Source organism: Tasmannia lanceolata, unplaced genomic scaffold, assembly GCF_043159265.1.
Source record: "Tasmannia lanceolata isolate RefF3 unplaced genomic scaffold, GAP_Taslan_0.1 ptg000006l, whole genome shotgun sequence".
Classification (NCBI taxonomy): domain Eukaryota; kingdom Viridiplantae; phylum Streptophyta; class Magnoliopsida; order Canellales; family Winteraceae; genus Tasmannia; species Tasmannia lanceolata.
The window spans coordinates 41,734,185-41,759,075 of NW_027518683.1; the positions used below are offsets into that span (position 1 = coordinate 41,734,185).

Here is a 24,891-nt window from a genome sequence, read left to right on the forward strand (position 1 = left end):
GTGTGTTGATCAACCATGGTCATTTTGGTCAAAAATGATTTTTCTTAATGGGGAGAGTAGTTTGGCCATGTATATGGGACCCACCATGTGGGTCACATGGTGTGGGCCCTCTCTCATCTCTTTAATTCGACTACAATGGTCGAGGGACCACTATTTTTATGTTTAAAGTGAATTACCTCACTTATAAAGAAAGACTTAACAGGCTCAGCTCACTAAAATGACGACCATAACATTTTACCCACCTGTCCAACAAATTTGTACTTGTACTTGTTGGAACCATCTCGAGAAGGGCTGTAACTTTCTAGTTTACAACTTTCCGAGATTCTTCAACGAAATAAGTAAAAAATGAGGTTTAAAATCAGGCAGTGCCATTTGGACGGGAATTCCAGGCCACTAAAATTATCATAACTTTTTAACCGATTGGCCAATTTTAAGTGTAAATATGCGTTGGAAAGATCTTTCAAAGGGCTACAACTTTGTAGTTTACAACGTTTCATGATTCTTCCGTTAAATATGTCAAAATGACAGTACTTTTTGGACCGGAATTACCATGATATCTTGTGTTTTTTTTTTTTGGAAACTACAATGTTTAGAAATGCAAAATAGAATGCCTTGGTCATTAAGGTAGCCTTTTGTATGGAATTTGAAAATAATTAAAATTGGGAAACAAAAGGAAAAGCAAGCCAATAGATAGAATTAGAAAGAAAGTTAAAATGACGACACTCACATGGGAAATTGCTACTCTTGCTTTTTGCCCTAGCTTTCTCTACAAATATGGATCAAGACAGCCTTTGTGACTCTTTGAAATTCGTCCAGCCCATTCTCTCCCCAAAAAATTCGTTCCCTCTTTTTTTTTGTGGAAGAAGTGGCCATATTTCTTTGAAAGAAACCCATCTTCATCATCTTCTCATGGCTATTATTCGAAACGGTTCATCTTTTCGGCAATTTGGGTTTTCTCTTCGCGTAGCAAAAGGCATGACAAAGCGAATATCTCGGATTACAAGCCTTAGAGACTTGGATTAGCCATCAAAGGTTAGTACTCAAACCCTTTTTCGAATAGAACTAGTAACATGTTTAGGGGTGTTCTTTTCTTGTTTTTTCATATTTTTTTTTGTAGAAAATTCATGAGATATTGTTTTGCATCAACATAATAAGATATATGACGGGCCGATTCACATTGTTACTGATTTTGGTGGAAGAAAAGCCGCTTTACAAGAAGAAAAAATGATGTTCAATGAATTAGGGTTTCAATTGGTTTTTGAGTCGATTTTCAAAGCAACTAGTTTAAAACCAAAGATTCTTTCCAAGGTTATATTTTCTGAGTTTTAATTGAGTCAAAAGAACATTAGAAATCCAAAATTCCAATAGAATTCTTTTCATCTTGATGATTTAATACTTCATTAAAGAAATACTCCGAAAAGGGTCATTTGGCGAATAAAAATTCGTTTACATGTCAAAACATTTCAGAATTTGACGAATTTTATTTCCAATAGCTTTTTGACATTTAAAGATCATAGAAAAATTTTAAAATAATTTCATGGTTATTTATTATGTTTCTTGGATTTCTTAATGAAAAACAATTATTTTCTACATTTGTAAAAGCGTTGTTATCAAACAAACTCTTTGGTAGTTGAAATTATGGAATAAGATGGATTGGTCTATTAGTATCATGTTATGATTTTTTCAGAATTTTTGTGCACGATTTAATATTTTTAGTGATTTTTATTCGAATCGGCCAGAATATAAATAAATCCATTAAAAATAGTAAATTCCATAAAAGCTATGTGAAATTTCTACTGTAATTTACTATTGTTATGATCATGTTTCTGTATTAATTTGGATCGAATTGGGTATTTTTTTATATAAGTTGCTTCATAACTCCAATAAATTGCCTAAATTTATAAATATCGTTAAAAATTACTTAAAATTCGCAAAATTATGTAAAATTTCAGAACATTAAAATATTGCAGAAACATCATAATCCTTAAGTTTCTGAAGTAAAAATTGTTAAAAATCACTAAGAGTTTTCACAACCTGCTAAATTGGTCAAAACATTAGCCTAGGTGAATTTACCCTTAGAGCCTTAGAATACCCTGATTTCTAGGTGATAGGAACCCCTAAAAGATGAAAATTACCAACTTAATAAATCGGGTTGGTCAAACCCATGTGCAAAATCAAATCTGGAACCGTTGGATCACGGTCCCATATCGTAGGAGCCTTTAGAGCCCCCTTTAGGAACACTTACGTCACGTCAAGTTCTAGGTCTTAGGGAGTCTTAAATTTAAGAGTCCAGTTAGCCTCATCACGGCCGGTTGCTATTATTAGCAATTGAACCATAGATTAGAATTCACTAGTTAACCCTTTTTCCCTATAGGACTTGCTTAGTTAACGTAGGATGTATGGCCCACCTGCATTAGTCTAGGGAGTGTCTTACATTAGGATCTTAGATGGAGTCCTAGGATAATAAAATGTAATGAAACTTGAATTAATTAATTTCTCTTAAAACTGTTGAAAAAGTCTCTCCAATCTAGATCGGTGTCCTAGATGAGTTAGGCATGTAGCTTAGTTTAGGCCACCGAACTACGTCGACTTTGATCCCAATGAGGCTTGGGTACATAGGCAACTTGGATTGCATTTGAAGCTTAAGTCGACTCTACACACACTCCAGTAGGGTTAGGCTTGGGTACATAGGCAACTTGGATGGCATTTGAAGCTCAAGTCGACTCTACACACACTCCAGTAGGGTTTTAGGATTTTATTTTGTTTATTTCTTTATCATTTTTTGAACCTTTAATTAAATTGATTAAAACACTTAGGATTTTCTCAAAATTAGATTTTAGGAGAACTCTTACATAGATTGAACCAAACTGAATCAAGAGAATCAAAAGATATATCTAGGAACCACATTGGAATTAGATTATTTAGGATGTATGTCCCGTAGTTCGCACATCAAGAGAGTTTAAATGAGCATTTTAAAAGAAATTTAAGTGAGTTAATCTTTGAAATGGAAAACCGGATTACCGGGCGAGAAAGGTGCATTGGTGTATTCATCATACCTTATATTCTCGTAATCAGGTAACGGATCTAGACTTCTGGGATCGCAGATCATTGCAGTGCCACTTATGGGTCCTAGGTCCCATTCCTAGGTGGTGACTCTGGTCATTCACTTTTGCGTGAAATTCAGATTGCTTTAGTGATCCCAAGTTCACAAAAAAGATTATTCATATAAATAATCAAAAGCACAAGCCATTTGCGTGGGTACGAGAGACCATGAGAGAGGCGGGTCACGCCCCTCTCGCGGGATCGGGTCCCACAGATTAGCGACTCTGCTGGGGATCACCTAACTTCATTAAAATTTCAAAGGATAACTCATTTGAATTTAGTTTAATTGGCTCATAAAAACTCTATCTTATATGCTTGTGTTGCTCTTTGCTAGATTTGTTTGTATGTTATGCTTTATTTTCTTATCACACTATACTGCAGACTAAATCTAACAAAAACCTGAAGGCATCATAGATTGTGAGAACTTATTGCACACACCTACATTACTTGCATCCAAACCCTTTCGTCTTACAAACACACACGTCTTATTTAGGAACCCAGAGTGTTATCTAGTATGGTTGACTGGGAGGTCATGACCCAGTGCCTCTGTGTTAGAGAAGCATTCCACCCTTAGCCTAGTACCTTTATGGTGCGTAAACGGATCAGTTGATTCACGTAGTGCTACTCTGGACACCGGTAGAGTATATCGAACACGAATTCGTGCTAAGGGAACTCTTGACCATACCACTAGATTACTCCACATTTGCATATAGTACCAACACGCGTGCATCACGTGTGTGAGCCTAGATTAGGATATCCTACTCATATGTATCTAGATTAGGCCGTAGTCCATCTTCCAATGGCTGCGATCGATTTTAGGTACACAAAACCAGTCATGAGTCGAGATCTTCTCTCCACTCCGCTGGATTAGGCTAACAGGTAATGCCAACATCAAAACATGGTAATGCCAATATCATTTTTTTAAACCCCTTAACATGGTCATAGTATTAGTGCCACTATTAGTTCCTATTGTATGCATGTCTTTTTTTTTAAAAGACAAAACAAAGTTCTCGTATTTTTTTTCTCTTTTTAATACAGCCACAAAAATGCCCTCATTCTTCTCCCTATTTACAAACCCTGTCATTCCCAATTTAAGTATGAAAATACCCTTTTATCTCTTCAAATTTACGTTTGCATGCCATGGAGCCCTAAAGCGAATATTTCCTCTTTCCATTTTCATTTTTTCCCAAAGAAGCCCCTAATCCCAATTTTCCTCCTAAAAAACCTTCTTCAAAAGGCAAGAATCAATACAAATCGAAGATCCTTGACCAAACATATTCCATCTCCTCCCAAAATCTCAGTCAATCTTGCTTGCTTCCCTAAACCCACCCAAATTTGTTTTCCTTTGAAAAACCCTAAAATCTTCTCAATGGATCCTCCCCCAATGGCTATTTTCGCCCATTTCCACTATAAAAACCCATACAGGGGTCCTCTAAAAAAGGAACATTCTCACACGAGAAATCAACAAGCAACAATCTCTTTCATTCTCCAAGAAATTTCATCTATTTTCTCTCGTTTATTCTCTACATTTTGTTATTTAAACACCGGGGCAGCAACTTGAATGACGTTTACAGCGTCTTCAAACATCCCAACATAATCTAAATCCCCACCCTTCTCGACCCCAATTGTAAAGTACACAATTCGGCGTTTGTCTCTGTAAACGGGGAAGTCCTTAACCCTTGATTTCATTTTGGTTTTATGATCTTATATGTGATTTGTTCACACTGATTTATTGTTTGCTTATGGTTCACTATGCTGATTTTATTTAGACTTGCTTGCTTTGATTTTATCATCCCCTTTTGGAACTATTTGCATTGATATATCACCACTCTTGTGATTCACTTGCACAATCTTGTTCAGGTCATTTATATTGATTCTAGGATTTTCTCAGAGTTGTTTACACTAATTCTTTTACACTAATTTCATCATCTTATCTCATTCAGTCTAATTTATCACCATATTCATATTGTATTTTCCTGATTATTTTTCACAATTGCAGATAGTTTGCTTCTACTCCTCTTGTCTCCATCTTTGGTTTTGAAACGCTTATTTTACATTACAGTACACCATTCTACTATACTCTTGTTTGTGATTGATTATTAAATTCGGACTTTAAAATTTTAAACTTTCTTGTTTTCATTTGACACGCCCGAATTCTCCCCTTCGCCTAAATTTTCAACTCAATACACTACGAACCCAACCTATTCAATTAATTAACATAATATTCCTTGAATCTTTGTCTGCCAAGCGCAACCCTTTGCAATTTACACCTAATTATAAAAGCGTTAGCTCCATCACCATGTCTGGACAGTCTACCTTGCTGGAAATTCCTACCGATACATACCCTCTTAACCTAAGAACACAACATACACCTACGGAGAACATCAATGATGAAGGAAGGTTGTCCCCTTCCAGGAAGATCGCTATGCACAGCGGAATAAAAATTCGCACATAACTTTAAATTTTTCTTTTCGATCTTACAATTGCCCAAGATCCTAGAGTCTAGATTAGTTAATTATGTTTATCAAACATAAATAAGAGAAATTATATAGTGGCCGACCGTGAAGTCCCGTCAAGGTGGCACGTCAAACATACTAACCTTGATATTTAATCCAACAGCAGCATCTTAAAAAGTGTACTGCTCTTGGATCAAATATCAAGGATGGTACTGTATTGACGGTACTTGATGGTCGGACACCATATAAAAGCTCCATAAAGAAATACCTATTTGAAGAAGAAATCAAGAAACCGCGCTGTTTGACCTAGTCCTCGAACGGTTGTGATCGTTCTGAACGCCGCGAGCCCCGCAAGTTGAACCCATGGATTCTTTTTCTTTGCTCGGACTATTGTGGATGTGAATAACTCTTATTCACCTGTTTGAGGCTAATCTAATCAGTACCTTTGTTGTAGAGAATAGAGAAATTGATTGGAAGCCTTTCTCTTTGAACTTTTTCAATTGGACGATATATATATATATATATATATATATATATAGAGAGAGAGAGAGAGAGAGAGAGAGAGAGAGAGATGGAAAACGATTTTTCCAAAGGGGAAAGCAAGGAAGAACGAATTTTGGAGTATTCCTCACGTCAAAATTTGTTCATCCCTCTCTCATTTATAGAAAGTAGAGTTTTGGTTTGATAAATCCGTGTTTCTCTCTCCCAATTCCTATCGAATTGAGAAACCAACTTGAATTGAGACTCCTAGAGCCATTGGAACTCTCCCAAACATCCATGGCTATGTGGGGACACCTAAGATATATGGAAGAACATGTATGAATTCTCTCTCCAGCCCTTGTTGCCTTATCTCATAAGAATTGGTGTTGGAAACAAATTGCTTGCTTTGTAGATCCTACAATTTAGCAATTCTTATCCAACAAGGAGTTTGAGTGCAACTCAAAATCCTTAAGCATTTGGGACTCTTTTCCCCAGCTATCCAACTGATTTGGGAATGTGGTGGGCTCCACAAACCTTATCCAAATGTGTAGTCCTATCCCAATTCCCAATTCCGTTCCAATTCCGCAATTTTTGCAAAACCGGTTTGGGAATAACTATCCTCATTTGGATTGCACATTATTATGCTTATTATTAATCAAATTAATAATAATAATAATGTATAATAATTAATAACTCACATCCAATGGGAGTTATTTTGGCTCTAATTTGTCTTTGAAAAATTCTCTTACTGTCTCTTGTTACTTACTTAACAAAGACATGTATATATACATATATCAATATATATATATATATATATATATATATATATATATATATCAACGTTAATGTAAATGATCATATCCGTCCGTGCAATTACATAAAATGCGGATCCCTGATCCGTTTGGATGTTATCGGGTCATTCGAGTTATGCATGGGATTGTCACAGGGATCTGACGGTCAATTCTGTAGAACCCTATGGTGGGCCCCATTGGGATCTCACTTTGTAGTTAAACTACACTCACATTAGGTCAATGGCCTCTATTGAGACGTAACCCTGAAGATGACCGTTAGATCATCTTACCCTTAATCACATAATGTATGTGCAAGTCCTTTCTTCGTTACTACATCTACTGAGTTGAGTCATACGGGAGGTGGACACCATTTACCCCTTGCCCCACTCTTGATATACCATTTTGGTCAAGCAGTGTTCGGCCTCCAAATGAATTGGTAAAATCCTTTGAAAACTTTTTAATGTTTCATAAAACTTTTTGTTAGAATAAGCCTATAAGTCTATGGGCAGTTTGGTCATTGTACTTCTCTTTTCATTATTATTAATAAATGAGTGATGGAGAGATGCCCAACTCACTTTTCTCTTTCTCTCTAATTTCTCTTGCAACATGGTATCAGAGCCAAAGGTCTCGAGTTCAAACCTCTTAGATAGCAAAAATCCACATGCGATGGTCAACCCAAAGTGGGACCACATGTGCCACGTGTTTGCCATGTGGGCCACACGTACGGGGGAGTGTTAAAGTATAAAAGATGAATAACGTCTTTCTCCAACAACTTAAGCTTTTGGAGAAGTTGGTAAGTTAACATGCTGGTCATTGTACTTTTCTTTTCATTATTATTAATAAATGAGTGAGGGGGAGATGCCCAACTCCCTTTTCTCTTTCTCTCTAATTTTTCTTGCAACACTTTTGATAAATATTTTATCAAATCCACCTGGCTAGGCTATTTAATAAGCCTACCGCTCTGACAAAATTGTAGATGTCGATCCCTAAATTTTAGGGTGAAGAATCACTTGTTGAGTATCACTATTGGTCTCGAGGGTTTGCTCTAAGATATAGCTCTATCTGAATCTGACTCTAAAATTGAATCATTATAAGATGGACTAATACCCTAGAATGGGCCGACAAACCAATAAGATCCCTTAGGTTTAAGGACATGTGAAGGGTCCTGTCTGGAAGAACAACTTTATACTTTCTTGTCCACAAGTTGTTCTTTATTTGATCCGGTTGGTTGCGCTATCCAATCGTTGCACCCACTCCTTGCTTAGGGTCCACTACCCAGATGACCGAGATAGGTTACCTCACGACACGTGCATGTAGGCAAGACTGGTGCTAGTTGTATACAAAAAGAGATGTCCGATCTCTTTCCCAACTAGGAACTATTAAGGATTGCATAGAACTGAGATGCCATATCTCCTTGCTCCCTTGGATCTGTGAATCCTTTGAGCATGGCATTTCTACTATGCTACCTAAGGACGAACATGTGTCATTAAACAAGCACATTACACACATTCATTATTATAATTACCCATTCATCTCATGAAATAAATTTTATTAATTAGAAAATGTCAGTATACTAGCTTTCCAGGGCATATATTCTAACAAATGACTCTCCCCAAACTAAGGCCATGACGTCTTTAAACCAAAAACTTGCAGCCCTCGCCGCTCAAAATATTGAACTTCATAATCAACTCAACTCTAATAGCCATTACTACCCTCACTTACCTCAAAGTCAGTCGCTACTCATAACCACAATACCCTCAATCCCTTCCTTATCTCAAAACCTTACTCTAAACCAAAACAGAGATCTCCCATCTATTCAACCTCCACATGATCAACTAAAACAAACAATTCAAGATATTATTGCTGAACAACTTGCTCGTCATGATGACCACACACTCTCATAACACGATCTATGCTCACTCCCGTACCCAGAATATATTTCTTCCGTCCCATTCCCTACCAACTTCGGCATTCCTCAATTCACACTTTATAATGGATCTGGAAACCCCCGTGTTCATATCAAATCTTTCATCATTAAGTGTATTAACATCCAACAAAATGACGCCTTGCTAATGCAACTCTGCCCCCAAAGCCTCACCAGTCTAGCCTTCACATGGTTCTTACACCTTCCAGGTAAGTCAATTACCTCATTCCTTCAACTATCTCGCGCTTTTATCGATCATTTTTCCTACAACCCAGATACAGAAACCACCTTAGATGACCTCACCACCATGAAGCAAAACAATAATGAAACCTTCACACAATTTTATAACCGTTGGCAAACCCTAGCTAGTCAACTACCAAGACACCAACCCGAGCCTTTCCTTGTCTCTACATCCCTCCGTGCCCTCGCACCAAAAATGAGATTTCAACTATCTATCTTATGTCTTACCTCCTTTGATAAAGTAATCCGACATGGCATTGCTATTAAAAAAGCCTTTAAATCTAGTGGAGAATTTCCTTTTAAATCCAACACCGATCCTACATTCAAAATACCAACCCAATCTCTTGCAATAAATCACATAGACCAACAAAATGTACACAAACCAATTCAACAGTCAAAACCACTTCTTAGACCACTAAATCTTAACTACACCGATCTTTTTCACACTCTACTGTCCCAAAACATGATCCAATATCCAAAAGTTAAGCCCACATCTCCCAAACACAAAAACTATCATGAAGATGAATATTGCCAATTTCATAAAACACTCGGACACCTAGTCGGAAATTGCCATGCTTTTAAATACTTTGTACAAGACTTAATTGCTACCAACAAACTATCCATCGATCAACACACCTCCTCAACCGACCACTCCTCTACCCCAAACCAACAATTGGAATTAGGCACACAATCAACCTCAATTAATACTCCGACATACCTCCACAATCACAACCCTCCTTTACTTCTCAACCTCTTACACAACCAATGCAAGCCGCTCATGGACAAACTAATAGAATGTCCGTCCTTCACCTACTCCAATCTTCTTCGGCCCATAGGTCAGCCTTCAATGACATACTCTCAAATACCTTCGTTTCACCTATAGTCTCACCATCTAACTTGAAAAACATTATGCACTTTTCAATTCATTCTCCTCTTAGCCCTGCAATTAATAGCATCCAAGTTGTGTCACAGCCACAAACACATACACCCATCCCTAAGTCTACCTCTACTTCCTCACCATCTACTTTAACATGGCCATAAACTAAAACACCACTCTTACATTTTGTCCACTCATTCAATCCACTCACATTCGACACAAAAGCACCCTCAATCCCCATTTAAACAAACTTCCAAAACAAATATTTCACCCTTGATCAATTCTGAATCTCTTAAAACTACCTCCCACGATACTCACAAAAATAAACAAACACCAATAAGATTGAGCTACATCTACACTTATCATTTCCCACATATTCTCCCTCCATATTGTTGGTCTCATCTTTCATTTCCACCAAATCCACTTCCATATCCTTACTTTCCTTTTTACTCATCATATATGCATCCGCCATATTACAGGAGACATCTCTATGCTCATTCATTACACCCTTAGCAGTAAATTTCTGTTTCTATTTATCGATGCTAAAGGTGTGATCCATGTTTCATTGCTTTGATCTAATTGCCAGCTTCATTAGCTAGATACTTTACATTGCTTAGTTTCTACTGGCATTATCCACTATCACGTTGCCTCGGATAAATAGTCATATTTCTCAAATCATTTTTGTACTGATACACTTCTGTCCAGCATATCACTCATTTTTTTCACTGGGACAACCCGCCTTTTCTTATGTACATGGGCACCAAGCTCCTCACTTTGCTACTACATTACAATACACATTTTCACCTCGCTAATTTTGCATTCACCTGCATTGTTTTCTAAAATTACATCCATCGCATTTACGGCGAGACAGATAAGTAGAGATAGCTTTTATAGCAATTCTCACATATCTCCTTGCCATATCAACATGAAGACTATACAGATGTCGACATAGTTGCTGCTCCAAGTTTTATTTCCTCTTCATTTACTTTATTTTTCCTACTTTTTACTTCTGTCATACTTTACACTATTTCTACTACACTTTCTCCTTCGCGCCTAGCTTCTTGGCTACCCCATGTCTTCACATGGGGCACCCAAGAGGGGCAACTCATAGGCGCCCATTTTTAACCTAAATATCAAAAACGAGGAACTCTATTTCGCACATATCACCTCTTTGCCACTTATTGCACACAACAAGTGACAAAGAGGGGCAAATGTAAGCATGCCAAAACAAAGTTCTCGTATTTTTTTCTCCTTTTAATACAGCCACAAAAATGCCCTCATTCTTCTCCCTATTTACAAGCCCTACCATTCTCCACTTAACTATGAAAACACCCTTTTATATCCTCAAATTTACGTTTGCATGCCATTGAACCCTAAAACGACTATTTCCTCTTTCCATTTTCATTTTTTCCCAAAGAAGCCCCAAATCCCATTTTTCCCCCTAAAAAACCTTTTTTCAAAATGCAAGAATCAAAACAAATCAAAGATCCTTGGCCAAATATTCCATCCCCCCCCCCCCAAAATCTCAATCAATCTCGCTTTCTTCCCAAAACCCACCCAAATTCCTTTTTTTCTTTGAAAAAACCTAAAATCTTCTCAATGGATCCTCCCCCAACGGCTATTTTCGTCCATTTCCACTATAAAAACCGATACAGGGGTCCTATAAGAAAAGGAACATTCTCACACGAGAAATCAACAAGCAACAATCTCTTTCATTCTCCAAGAAATTTCTTTTATTTTCTCTCTTTTATTCTCTGCATTTTGTTATTTAAACACCGGGGCAGGAACTTGGACGGCGTTTACAGCATCTTCAAACATCCCAACATACTCTAAATCCCCACCCCTCTCGACCCCAAGTGTAAAGTACACGATTCGGCGTTCGTCTCTGTAAACGGGGAAGTCCTGAACCCTTGATTTCAGTTTGGTTTTATCATCTTATATGTGATTTGTTCACACTGATTTATTGTTTGCTTATGGTTCACTGATGATAATTTTATTTAGACTCGCTTGCCTTGATTTTATCATCCTCTTTTGGATCTATTTGCATTGATATATCACCACTCTTGTGATTCACTTGCACTGATCTTGTTCAGGTCATTTATATTGATTCTAGCATTTTTCTCAGAGTTGTTTACACTGATTCTTTTACACTAATTTCATCATCTTATCTAGTCAGTCTAATTTATCACCATATTCAAATTGTATTTTACTGATTGTTTTTCACAATTGCGCAGATAGTTTGCTTCTACTCCTCTTGTCTCCATCTTTGGTTTTGAAACGCATATTTTACATTACAGTACACCATTCTACTATACACTTATCTGTGATTCATTAATTAAATCAAACTTTAAAAGTTTGAACTTTCTTGTTTTCACCTATCTATCTATAATATGCTAGGAACCATCGCAGAAGGCATTTTGCGGACCGGCTGTTGCATGAGAGAGCAGCCACATAATGAATAGACATAATCTGTTGAAAAGTGAGCCTATGTGGCTACCCACTCATGCAACAGCAGGCCCGCACAATGCCTTCTGCGATGGTCCCTAGCAAATCCCATATAATATATATACTAAGCAGCTTTCTTCTTTTCATCTGTCATTCGTTTTGTTCCAAGAAAAATGTTTTTGGAAAAAAATTCCCCTAGGAAATAGGCTTTGCTACTAATCAGATTTTGCGGCAAAAAAAATTTGATTTGCCATTGTTTTTCAATTTTCCCACAACTAATTTGATTTTCCCTCCGCAACTAATTTGATTTTCCGCTAACATTGACTTTCCCCCAACCAATTGGCACATTGCTCATTCGGTTTTTTAAAACCAATAGTGTTTTACCACTTTTAACTTTTTCTTAACTATATTACTAATGGTGTAAGTCCTTATAGTCCCTTATTTTTTTAAAGTAATGTACGGACAACACTATAAGATGATCCAAACCGTCCATGTGATGGTTGACAACATAAATAGGTTGTGCCCAAAAAATCATTTCCATAGGATGATCCTAGACCTCCGATCTACAGAGGGATTGTGGTGGATTCTTGATTCTGATCCCAACAAACAATCATGCATTTACCCTATAAAATACGAGAATTCCTTGCCATCCAAATAATCTATACGTGCAATTATCATCTTAGCTCTACAGAAATCAAGCTCAATTGTGTGATGATGGAAACTAGACCAGAAAGAAAATTTGGGAAAATTTCTCCAATTTCCATCGACTTCCGTAGCTGACGGCGATGTAACAAGGAAAATTTCAGCTCATTTCACGGACTTTTGGATTCTAACGTAATGCAAATAGACACAGGTTTGAGGTGTTTTTCGATGTTTTTATTCATATAGTAAAAACTAGGGTGGCAACTCGGGTCGGGTTGAGGCCATCCCTAACCTTACCAGAGACAGCATTCCTTCAACCCTAACCCAATCCAACCCAAGCCTCGGGTTGAGGATGGTCAAGCCTAACCCAATCCGCCTCAAAATCAGGTCGGTTTGGGTTCGGGTTCATCTAGGGCCAAACATAAAAATACAAGATCAAACATAATACATAGAAAATCATGATAAAATCAGAGGACAGAGGACAGAGGTCAGGTTCTGTTCGGGTCAGGTCGGGTTGCCAAGGCCTCAACCCTAACCCAACCCAAAATTAAATCGGGTTGGCTTTTCCCATCCCTAACCTAACCCAACCCGAGAAAATGCCAACCCAATCCGAGCCAAAATTGGGTTGAACCTGTCGGGTTCGGGTTGAGTCCAATCCAAGTTGCACCCCAAGTTAAAACTCTTCGTTTCTCAATCTCTGTCTTATGTTATATACCACATGTTTCCAATGTACTTCAGCTTTCTCTTTTGTCCTACTTTTTTGGAAGGCCTAAAATTATCAATTTCCCTTAGGACCTGTTTGGATTGCACAAAAAAATAATTGAAGGAAAATTTCATCTTTACAAAATTTAGCAGAAAATGATATTGATTATGGTTAATTCAGAGGAATATCATCTTTGAAGGTATTTCTAAATGAAAATTGAATAGGTCTGGTTCAATTTATCATTTTTCATGCAAGTGTAAAATAAGGTAGGAAATTTTATTAATAATCTTACCTTCCAAGCATTTACAGCAAATATTTGCATTGCAGGAAAAACATTTCTGGCAGATTAAGATTTATTTAGGCCCTGTTCGTTTGAGATTGTGGCAACCGATTGTCACCCCCAATCCGTTTATTGGACTCAAAATTAATGTAGTTTTGAGTCTAAAAAACAGATTGGGAGGCGATAATCGGTTGTCACAATCCCAAACGACAGGGCATTATAGAAATATGCTTATAAATTGAAGGTCTCTCTAGATAAACAAAACTTAAACCCCTTTCCTTTCATTTTTATGTGTAATCATGGTAAAACAAGAAATTCTGAAGAACTCTTTCTTTTCCATATTCAGAAAATTCCTGTAATCCAAAAAGGACCTTGGCTCGTTCTTCTCAATCAGAAGACTCATGACCATATTTATCGAATGCTAAGCGCGTTACACTAGTTATGGGCCCATGCACATGGGGGTAGTTAGGACTATTGATCCTGGGCTGATATTCCTTCATAATCTATAAATAGGTGCGACCACGACACATAACGTATAATCTACTTCAGAACCAACAGTTTCGTCTCTCGTATGGTATGTAAGGTGTTGAGCGGAATCAACGGGCTTCGAAATTATTTGATTGAACAGTGAAAGTACTACACATTTGTTTCTCTAATCGGGCGTTTCTTAATCTTTGTCTTATATTATATACCACATGTCCCCTCATGCTGTACTTCAGCTTTCTCTTGGGGAGTGATAAATCGACCCCCATACATCTTAAATCGACTCACGATGAGACACATGGTGAGTCGATTTAAGATATTTGGGAGTCGATTTATCACTGCCCTTTCTCTTTTGTCCTACTTTTTTGGAAGGTCTAAAATTATCAATTTCCCTAAGGACCACTTTGGATTGCACAAAAAAATAATTGAAGGAAAATTTCTTCTTTACAAAATTTAGCAGAAAATGATATTGCTTATGGTTAATTCAGAGGAATATCATCTTTGTGGGTATTTCAAAATGAAAATTGAATAGGTTTGGTTCAATTTATCTTTTTTCATAAATGTGTAAAATAAGGTAGGAAATTTTATTAATAATCTTACCTTCCAAGCTTTTACAGCAAATATTTGCATTGCAGGAAAAACATTTCTAGTAGATTAAGACTTATTTAGGCCCTGTTCGTTTGAGATTCTGGCAACTGATTGTCACCCAATCCGTTTATCGGACTCAAAATTAATGTAATTTTGTGTCCAATAAACGGATTGGGAGGCGAAAATCGGTTGTCACAATCCCAAACGATCATAATCCCAAACGACGGGGCATTATAGAAATATGCTTATAAATTGAAGGTCTCTACATAAACAAAACTTAAACCGCTTTCCTATCATTTTTATGTGTAATTATGCAATGGTAAAACAAGAAATTCTGAAGAAGTCTTTCTTTTCCATATTCAGAAAATTCCTGTAATCTAAAAGGGACCTTGGCTCGTCCTTCTCAATCAGAAGACTCGTGACCGTATACGTCCATTGGGTGAAGCCCCAAGTATGCCCCTTTCAACATAGAGTTAGGAGAGAGACTTGGAAATCATGAATTGCCAGGACGTCCAATACGGCCACATATACACAGAGAAAGACACTCCACCTCTAACAAACAATTTATCGAATGCTAAGAGTGTTACACTAGTTATGGGCCCATCCACATGGGGTTGTAATCTAAAAGGGACCTTGGCTCGTCTTTCTCAATCAGAAGACTCGTGACCGTATACGTCCATTGGGTGAAGACCCAAGTATGCCCCTTTCAACATAGACTTAGGAGACAGACCTGGAAATAATGAATTGCCAGGACGTCCAATACGGCCACATATACACAGAGAAAGACACTCCACCTCTAACAAACAATTGATCGAATGCTAAGAGTGTTACACTAGTTATGGGCCCATGCACATGGGGTTGTAATCTAAAAGGGACCTTGGCTCGTCTTTCTCAATCAGAAGACTCGTGACCGTATACGTCCATTGGGTGAAGACTTGGAAATAATGAATTGCCAGGCCGTCCAATACGGCCACATATACACAGAGAAAGACACTCCACCTCTAACAAACAATTTATCGAATGCTAAGAGTGTTACACTAGTTATGGGCCCATGCACATGGGGTTGTAATCTAAAAGGGACCTTGGCTCGTCTTTCTCAATCAGAAGACTCGTGACCGTATACGTCCATTGGGTGAAGACCCAAGTATGCCCCTTTCAACATAGACTTAGGAGACAGACTTGGAAATAATGAATTGCCAGGACGTCCAATACGGCCACATATACACAGAGAAAGACACTCCACCTCTAACAAACAATTTATCGAATGCTAAGAGTGTTACACTAGTTATGGGCACATGCACATGCGGTTGTAATCTAAAAGCGACCTTGCTCGTCTTTCTCAATCAGAAGACTCGTGACCGTATACGTCCATTGGGTGAAGACCCAAGTATGCCCCTTTCAACATAGACTTAGGAGACAGACTTGGTAATAATGAATTGCCAGGCCGTCCAATACGGCCACATATACACAGAGAAAGACACTCCACCTCTAACAAACAATTTATCGAATGCTAAGAGTGTTACACTAGTTATGGGCCCATGCACATGGGGTTGTAATCTAAAAGGGACCTCGGCTCGTCTTTCTCAATCAGAAGACTCGTGACCGTATACGTCCATTGGGTGAAGACCCAAGTATGCCCCTTTCAACATAGACTTAGGAGACAGACTTGGAAATAATGAATTGCCAGGACGTCCAATACGGCCACATATACACAGAGAAAGACACTCCACCTCTAACAAACAATTGATCGAATGCTAAGAGTGTTACACTAGTTATGGGCCCATGCACATGGGGTTGTAATCTAAAAGGGACCTTGGCTCATCTTTCTCAATCAGAAGACTCGTGACCGTATACGTCCATTGGGTGAAGACCCAAGTATGCCCCTTTCAACATAGACTTAGGAGACAGACTTGGAAATAATGAATTGCCAGGCCGTCCAATACGGCCACATATACACAGAGAAAGACACTCCACCTCTAACAAACAATTTATCGAATGCTAAGAGTGTTACACTAGTTATGGGCCGATGCACATGGGGTTGTAATCTAAAAGGGACCTTGGCTCGGCTTTCTGAATCAGAAGACTCGTGACCGTATACGTCCATTGGGTGAAGACCCAAGTATGCCCCTTTCAACATAGACTTAGGAGACAGACTTGGAAATAATGAATTGCCAGGACGTCCAATACGGCCACATATACACAGAGAAAGACACTCCACCTCTAACAAACAATTTATCGAATGCTAAGGGTGTTACACTAGTTATGGGCCCATGCACATGGGGTTGTAATCTAAAAGGGACCTTGGCTCGTCTTTCTCAATCAAAAGACTCGTGACCGTATACGTCCATTGGGTGAAGACCCAAGTATGCCCCTTTCAACATAGACTTAGGAGACAGACTTGGTAATAATGAATTGCCAGGCCGTCCAATACGGCCACATATACACAGAGAAAGGCACTCCACCTCTAACAAACAATTTATCGAATGCTAAGAGTGTTACACTAGTTATGGGCCCATGCACATGGGGTTGTAATCTAAAAGGGACCTCGGCTCGTCTTTCTCAATCAGAAGACTCGTGACCGTATACGTCCATTGGGTGAAGACCCAAGTATGCCCCTTTCAACATAGACTTAGGAGACAGACTTGGAAATAATGAATTGCCAGGACGTCCAATACGGCCACATATACACAGAGAAAGACACTCCACCTCTAACAAACAATTGATCGAATGCTAAGAGTGTTACACTAGTTATGGGCCCATGCACATGGGGTTGTAATCTAAAAGGGACCTTGGCTCATCTTTCTCAATCAGAAGACTCGTGACCGTATACGTCCATTGGGTGAAGACCCAAGTATGCCCCTTTCAACATAGACTTAGGAGACAGACTTGGAAATAATGAATTGCCAGGCCGTCCAATACGGCCACATATACACAGAGAAAGACACTCCACCTCTAACAAACAATTTATCGAATGCTAAGAGTGTTACACTAGTTATGGGCCGATGCACATGGGGTTGTAATCTAAAAGGGACCTTGGCTCGGCTTTCTGAATCAGAAGACTCGTGACCGTATACGTCCATTGGGTGAAGACCCAAGTATGCCCCTTTCAACATAGACTTAGGAGACAGACTTGGAAATAATGAATTGCCAGGACGTCCAATACGGCCACATATACACAGAGAAAGACACTCCACCTCTAACAAACAATTTATCGAATGCTAAGGGTGTTACACTAGTTATGGGCCCATGCACATGGGGTTGTAATCTAAAAGGGACCTTGGCTCGTCTTTCTCAATCAAAAGACTCGTGACCGTATACGTCCATTTGGTGAAGACCCAAGTATGCCCCTTTCAACATAGACTTAGGAGACAGACATGGAAATAATGAATTGCCAGGCCGTCCAATACGGCCACATATACACAGAGAAAGGCACTCCACCTCTAACAAACAATTTATCGAATGCTAAGAGTGTTACACTAGTTATGGGCCCATGCACATGGGGTTGTAATCTAAAAGGGACCTTGGCTCGTCTTTCTCAATCAGAAAACTCGTGACCGTATACATCCATTGGGTGAAGACCCAAGTATGCCCCTTTCAACATAGACTTAGGAGACAGACTTGGAAATAATGAATTGCCAGGCCGTCCAATACGGCCACATATACACAGAGAAAGACACTCCACCTCTAACAAACAATTTATCGAATGCTAAGAGTGTTACACTAGTTATGGGCCGATGCACATGGGGTTGTAATCTAAAAGGGACCTTGGCTCGGCTTTCTGAATCAGAAGACTCGTGACCGTATACGTCCATTGGGTGAAGACCCAAGTATGCCCCTTTCAACATAGACTTAGGAGACAGACTTGGAAATAATGAATTGCCAGGACGTCCAATACGGCCACATATACACAGAGAAAGACATTCCACCTCTAACAAACAATTTATCGAATGCTAAGGGTGTTACACTAGTTATGGGCCCATGCACATGGGGTTGTAATCTAAAAGGGACCTTGGCTCATCTTTCTCAATCAAAAGACTCGTGACCGTATACGTCCATTTGGTGAAGACCCAAGTATGCCCCTTTCAACATAGACTTAGGAGACAGACATGGAAATAATGAATTGCCAGGCCGTCCAATACGGCCACATATACACAGAGAAAGGCACTCCACCTCTAACAAACAATTTATCGAATGCTAAGAGTGTTACACTAGTTATGGGCCCATGCACATGGGGTTGTAATCTAAAAGGGACCTTGGCTCGTCTTTCTCAATCAGAAAACTCGTGACCGTATACATCCATTGGGTGAAGACCCAAGTATGCCCCTTTCAACATAGACTTAGGAGACAGACTTGGAAATAATGAATTGCCAGGCCGTCCAATACGGCCACATATACACAGAGAAAGACACTCCACCTCTAACAAACAATTTATCGAATGCTAAGGGTATTACACTAGTTATGGGCCCATGCACATGGGGTAGTTAGGACTATTGATCTTAGGGTGATATTCCTTCATAATATAGTTGTGGTCCACAAGATAAACAGGTGTGGCCACGACACATGACGTATAATATGTTCTTATCTATAGTTTATTAAGACATACAGTTTTTTTTATGTAGTCAACTTTATTTTTCTTTTAGTTGTTTGCCCTCTATTTAATCTATATCTACTTTTTCCTTTTGGCTGCCCCGTGCATCGTATGGAGTTTTTTGCCCGTCTTTAATCTATATTATCCAAGTTTCTTTCCATTTTCAGTCATTCTCTTTTAGAACAAAAAAAATTATTCAAAAGCTTCTTGATGAAGAATTTTTAATGGATGTTTTTCTATGGTAGATATTGGTGGGGCCCAATATGATCCTGTGGTGATATTCTTTCGTAATCTACGGTAGATATTGCTTCATTAGCAGAATCTACTTCAGAATGAACAGTTTTTTTTGTCTCTCCTATGCTTCATTAGCATAATCTAGTTCAGAACAAACAGTTTCGTCTCTCGTATGGTATGTAAGGTGTTGCGCAGAATCAACCGGCTTTGAAATTACATAAAACTACACATTTGTTTCTCTGAAAATACCTTCCTTAAGTTCACCCTGTCCACACACGTTTATTCTTGTGGGAGTGCATCTAATCTTAGTTCTATGTAACTACACAAGATAAGTGCTGCCTTCCTGATTGCAGCTGTTAATCTAGTGGACCACCACAAGATTAATCGTCCCAATTATAAGTTGTGTGTTAGAAGTGCAGACTGTCTTTCCCTCTCTTAAGCATAAATGCGTGTCTATCTTTGGAGGCCTTGTAACCCATTATTTCCAAGTCTCTGGTCTAAGTCTCTATTGAAAGAGACCCATGTTTAACAGACTCTCTTTCCTTCTCTTAAGCATAAATGCGTGTCTATCTTTTGAGGCCTTGTAACTAGGGGTGTAAACGGATTGAATTCGAAGCGGATATTTCTATATCCGAATTCGATTACAGTATATGCTATCCGAATTCGGTTCGGATTCGAATTTGACGGATATTTAATATCTATTACCAAATTCGATTCCGGGGGATATTGTTCGAATTCGGATATTATCCATATCCGTTTATCCGGTAAATTTGAACATTTTATTGCAGCATTTTATCTTTCTTCTCCTTCTTACTCCTCGAATCCTCTAATGGATTTTCCAAACCCTAAAACCGGACCTCTACCTTCTCTTCTCAAAATTAACTCGCAAACCTTGAAATATATGAGATCCTCTTCTTCCTTTTAAAACAAAAGCAGAGAGAGAGAGAGAGAGAGAGAGAGAGAGAGAGAGAGAGAGAGAGAGAGAGAGAGAGAGAGAGAGAGAGAGAGAGCCGGTGGGGATGGATGGTGTTGGTAGTGGCTTTTGGGTTTTTTCGTTCTTTTTTTTTTGGTGTATATGATGGAATGGGTTTCGGCTATTTTGAACAGGAGAAGTGGGAGTGCTGATGGTGGAAGATGAAGAGAAATGGGGATGGAGATGAGGATTGGCCTATAGATGAAGGTGGTTGGCGGTGATAGAAGTGGCCGTGAGAAGGTAGAGAGGGGCGGCGGTAGATTTTAGTGGGGATTAGGGTCACCAATGAATGTCGGAGATGGTGTCTCGGCCTCCTCCTTTCTCTTCCCTCTTGCTTCTCCTTGCAAACCTTTGAAGTCCCCTCTTTTAATTGCATTTTGGATTTTTACATAACCCTAAGTTGGAAAATTGATCCGAGTTGTCCATTTACCATCAATGACCTAGATGGCCTTTTTGCTTTAGAATTCTCTAGAAGCTATGCCATCTCTTCTTTCAAGCACCGTCATCCATTTGTCTCTTTCATCCTACATCCCACACTTGTTGCTTCATAAAGAAGCCATGTTTCAAGAATGCCCTTAAAATGAGAGACTACTCCATTACCCACGCAAAACACTTTTTGTTTTTGTTTTATTTTCTAAAAAGAAAATTCACTTTTGTTTCTAGCCATTACTAAAAATAAATATTAATAATATTATTAATAATAAATAAAAAGAATGTACTTCTCTGATTCGGATGTTAAACGGATCGGATATACTATTTACCAGATTCGCATCCGCTAAGAGCCGAATATCTCATAAACAGATTTGGATAATATCCGCTTGAAACAGATTCAGATAATATTCGGGTTAAACGGATTCGGATGCAGATGGTAATCGAATTTTTGAATATACATTTACACCCCTACTTGTAACCCATTACTTCCAAGTCTCTGGCCTAAGTCTTTATTGAAAGAGACCAATGTCTAACATACTCTCTTTCGTTCTCTTAAGCATAAATGCGTGTCTATATTTGGAGGCCTTGTAACCCATTATTTCCAAGTCTTTGGCCTAATTCTTTATTGAAAGAGACCCAAATATGTGTCTTTCAATAAAGACTTAGTTTTTTTTTATGAGTCTTATAAAGACTTAGTTGCTATCATAAGACTTAGCGTGTGGGGACACAGAGAACTTGGAAGAGATATTCCCAAGAAACAAATGAAGGGCACTTTTCACCTTTCAATCAAACAGTCTCAAAGTCCTTTGATTCCACGGAAACCCTTAATTGTAAGAAACTCCATGTAACACGCATGTAGCTTGTAAGGGGGCGCTACTATAAATAGGCATTGCTAATCCCCCACTTTTGAGTAACAGTAAGAGCTTCTTCTCTTTGTCTAAAGCCTAAGCTTGGCAAGAGAAACAATGGTCTCATTACAATTTTCTCTTGTCATGAGCGTTTTCCTCTTCTTCTTCTTCTCTCCTCTGATGATTGAATCCCGTTCTTCTCATTTCGTAACAAAAGGGAAACATCAACATCCCTTCCAGTTCCTCAAGGAGCTAGAGGGATGCCACAAAGGAGATAGTGTCAAGGGTCTTAACCAGCTTAAGAAATACCTTCAGAAATTTGGCTATCTCCCCGAATATTACACCAACACCAACAGTGCTGAAGATGAATCCTTTGATGATCTCACAGAGAATGCCATTAGAACTTACCAACTCAATTACAATCTCAACATCACAGGAGCACTCGATTCCAAAACAGTTCAACACATGATGAAGCCTCGGTGCGGTGTCCCTGACATTGTCGATGGAAGAACTTCCATGAATTCCGGAAAGAAGCACCATCACAATTCAACTGGCCTCTACACTGTATCCGATTATACCTTCTTCCCCAATAACCCAAGATGGCCCTCTGACAAGTACCATCTCACCTATGGTTTCATCCCAGATTCAATCCAAGTCATTGACATCCAAAGCCTGAGCTCCGTTTGCTCCAGTGCTTTCAGTAAATGGTCAAGCGTTAGCCAATTCACATTTGAGGAGACTCAGGATTATTCCTCTGCCGATATTAAGATCGGATTCTTCAGCGGAGATCATGGCGATGGAGTGCCATTTGATGGGCCTGGAGGGATTTTAGCACATTCTTTTGCACCCACCCGAGGAGTGTCCCATTTTGATGCAGACGATAGTTGGGGTGTTGATAAGTCTAGTGATAAGTTCGACCTGGAATCTGTGGCAGTACATGAGTTTGGGCATTTGCTTGGACTTGGCCACTCTTCTGATCCAAATGCTGTTATGCAGTCTGGTATTGGTCCTGGAGAGAGGAGAGTGGATCTGGATGAGGATGATATTCAGGGCATACATGCTTTGTACAATAATTAGCTACAGATTTTTGAAGTGATTTGGATGCTAGCTCTGTAGTAAGTATGATTGTGTAAGCGTGAATAAAACAAATATGCTTATGTGTTTTTTTATGCATAATATTGTTTGATGTTGTGTTGGGGATGTAGTCCTGCAATAGTTATTTGAATAAAGTTGTCTTATGGCTCTTATATATATAAAAGTTATCAAATGCGTTGAATTCGATTTCACATGGCCGGAAACAACAAACTCTTATTTCTACCATCAAACGTTTTGGAAGTTGACTCTGCACTTAACTGATAGTCAGCGATCTATTGATATATGACTCTTGCAGAGGGAGTGGGATACTGTAATTTAGAAATTGATTTTGATAGTCCTCTGGCAAATCTCCCTTCTTCACTCCCATAATGGAAGTTTTAGGCCGCCTCCGTATCATTTCTGAAGTCACTATCTTTCAGTTTTTTTTCCAGATCGATCTGATAGATGAAGTAGTATTGTAGTTGATTCTTTAAGATTTTTCATTTACCTAATCTTGAGGAAACAGTTCTTGTGGTTGCAAGTTTTATATCGTCAATATTCTCATGGGAAGTGATATATCCACCCCTTTTGCTTACTAGGGACACTCAATGCCAGTGTACTTGGCAATCAAACCCACTGAATTCTTCTGAGGTGAAGTACATCAGCACCTCTTCAGTCATTGATTCACTGACGCTGGGTGTCCATAGTAATCAAAAGGGGCGGATATATCACTTCCCTATTTTCATGTCATCAGTGATTTTTGTAGTACTGAAACTACTTGTAATAGATACATGCAGTGTAGCATGATAATTTTCCAAAATGGATCAGTGTGTGTGTGATAAAATGCTTCAACATATGAAAACCTTCACGAAGCAAGACATTGGTGATGGTTGCACACGAAGCACAACAAAACATTCTTTGCAATCTCCCTTGATGATGATGTTACTACGAACTCTAGGCTTACATGGCAAACCTTCCTTTGCCCTCACTGTTGATGTCAAAACCACCTCATGAAGGAGGGCATGGAAAAACCTTCACCCTCTCGCTCAAATGGAGCTAGGGGCGCAACTAGGGTTGGGAGGGTCATGGAAAACCTTCACCATCAATTCCAAATAATGTTCCTAACTCTCCGATCTGTTGAGGCTGTTCGGAGGGTTTGGATCATCCTATGGAGATGGTTCTATGGGCAAGGCCCTATTTAAGTTGGGGCCCAATAATAGAATGGTTTGAATCTTTAAATCAGGTGGGCCCAAGTGATTAAAAAAAAACTTATGAGCCTGTGGACCCCGATCCGAGAGAGGCGGGGGACGAGCCCCCACGAGCAGTCTCTAGATCATCCACGTGAATGGAGAGCTCTACCAAGGAACTCTCGAAAGAAGAAATGCCTCTCACAGCATGAGTGGCGATACAAAGGGATATATGCCTCTCGATTCAGGGACTAGCCCAGATTCTAGGCGTACCTTAAATAAAGAAGAGTCGCCATCCAAGGAAGTGGGCCAAGGATCCCATACTATGCTCTGTTGCAACGGATAACCAGAGATATAAAAAGAAGGTTCGTGCCTGGTTACGAATTTGGAAGGTCCGAAGAGCACCTCATCCGCCCAAGTGCAAACACCTGGTCTCTTATGCCATTTATTTAATAATTTTGAAGTGTTTTGGGTGAAAGTCATATGAAATGGGAACGAATATCTCCGAGAAGACGTCTATCTAATCATGCATATCTCGAAGATG

General features: G+C 38.9%; 1 protein-coding gene across 1 annotated transcript; it reads left to right on the forward strand.

Annotated features, from left to right (window-relative positions):
• The first annotated feature begins 22,131 nt into the window (after nucleotides 1-22,131).
• On the forward strand, nucleotides 22,132-23,362 carry LOC143878610 (metalloendoproteinase 2-MMP-like). The gene has a single exon (XM_077380884.1). The coding sequence runs from the start codon at nucleotides 22,204-22,206 to the stop codon at nucleotides 23,161-23,163; it is 960 nt and encodes a 319-aa protein (XP_077236999.1). The 5' UTR covers nucleotides 22,132-22,203; the 3' UTR covers nucleotides 23,164-23,362.
• The last annotated feature ends 1,529 nt before the right edge of the window (nucleotides 23,363-24,891 follow it).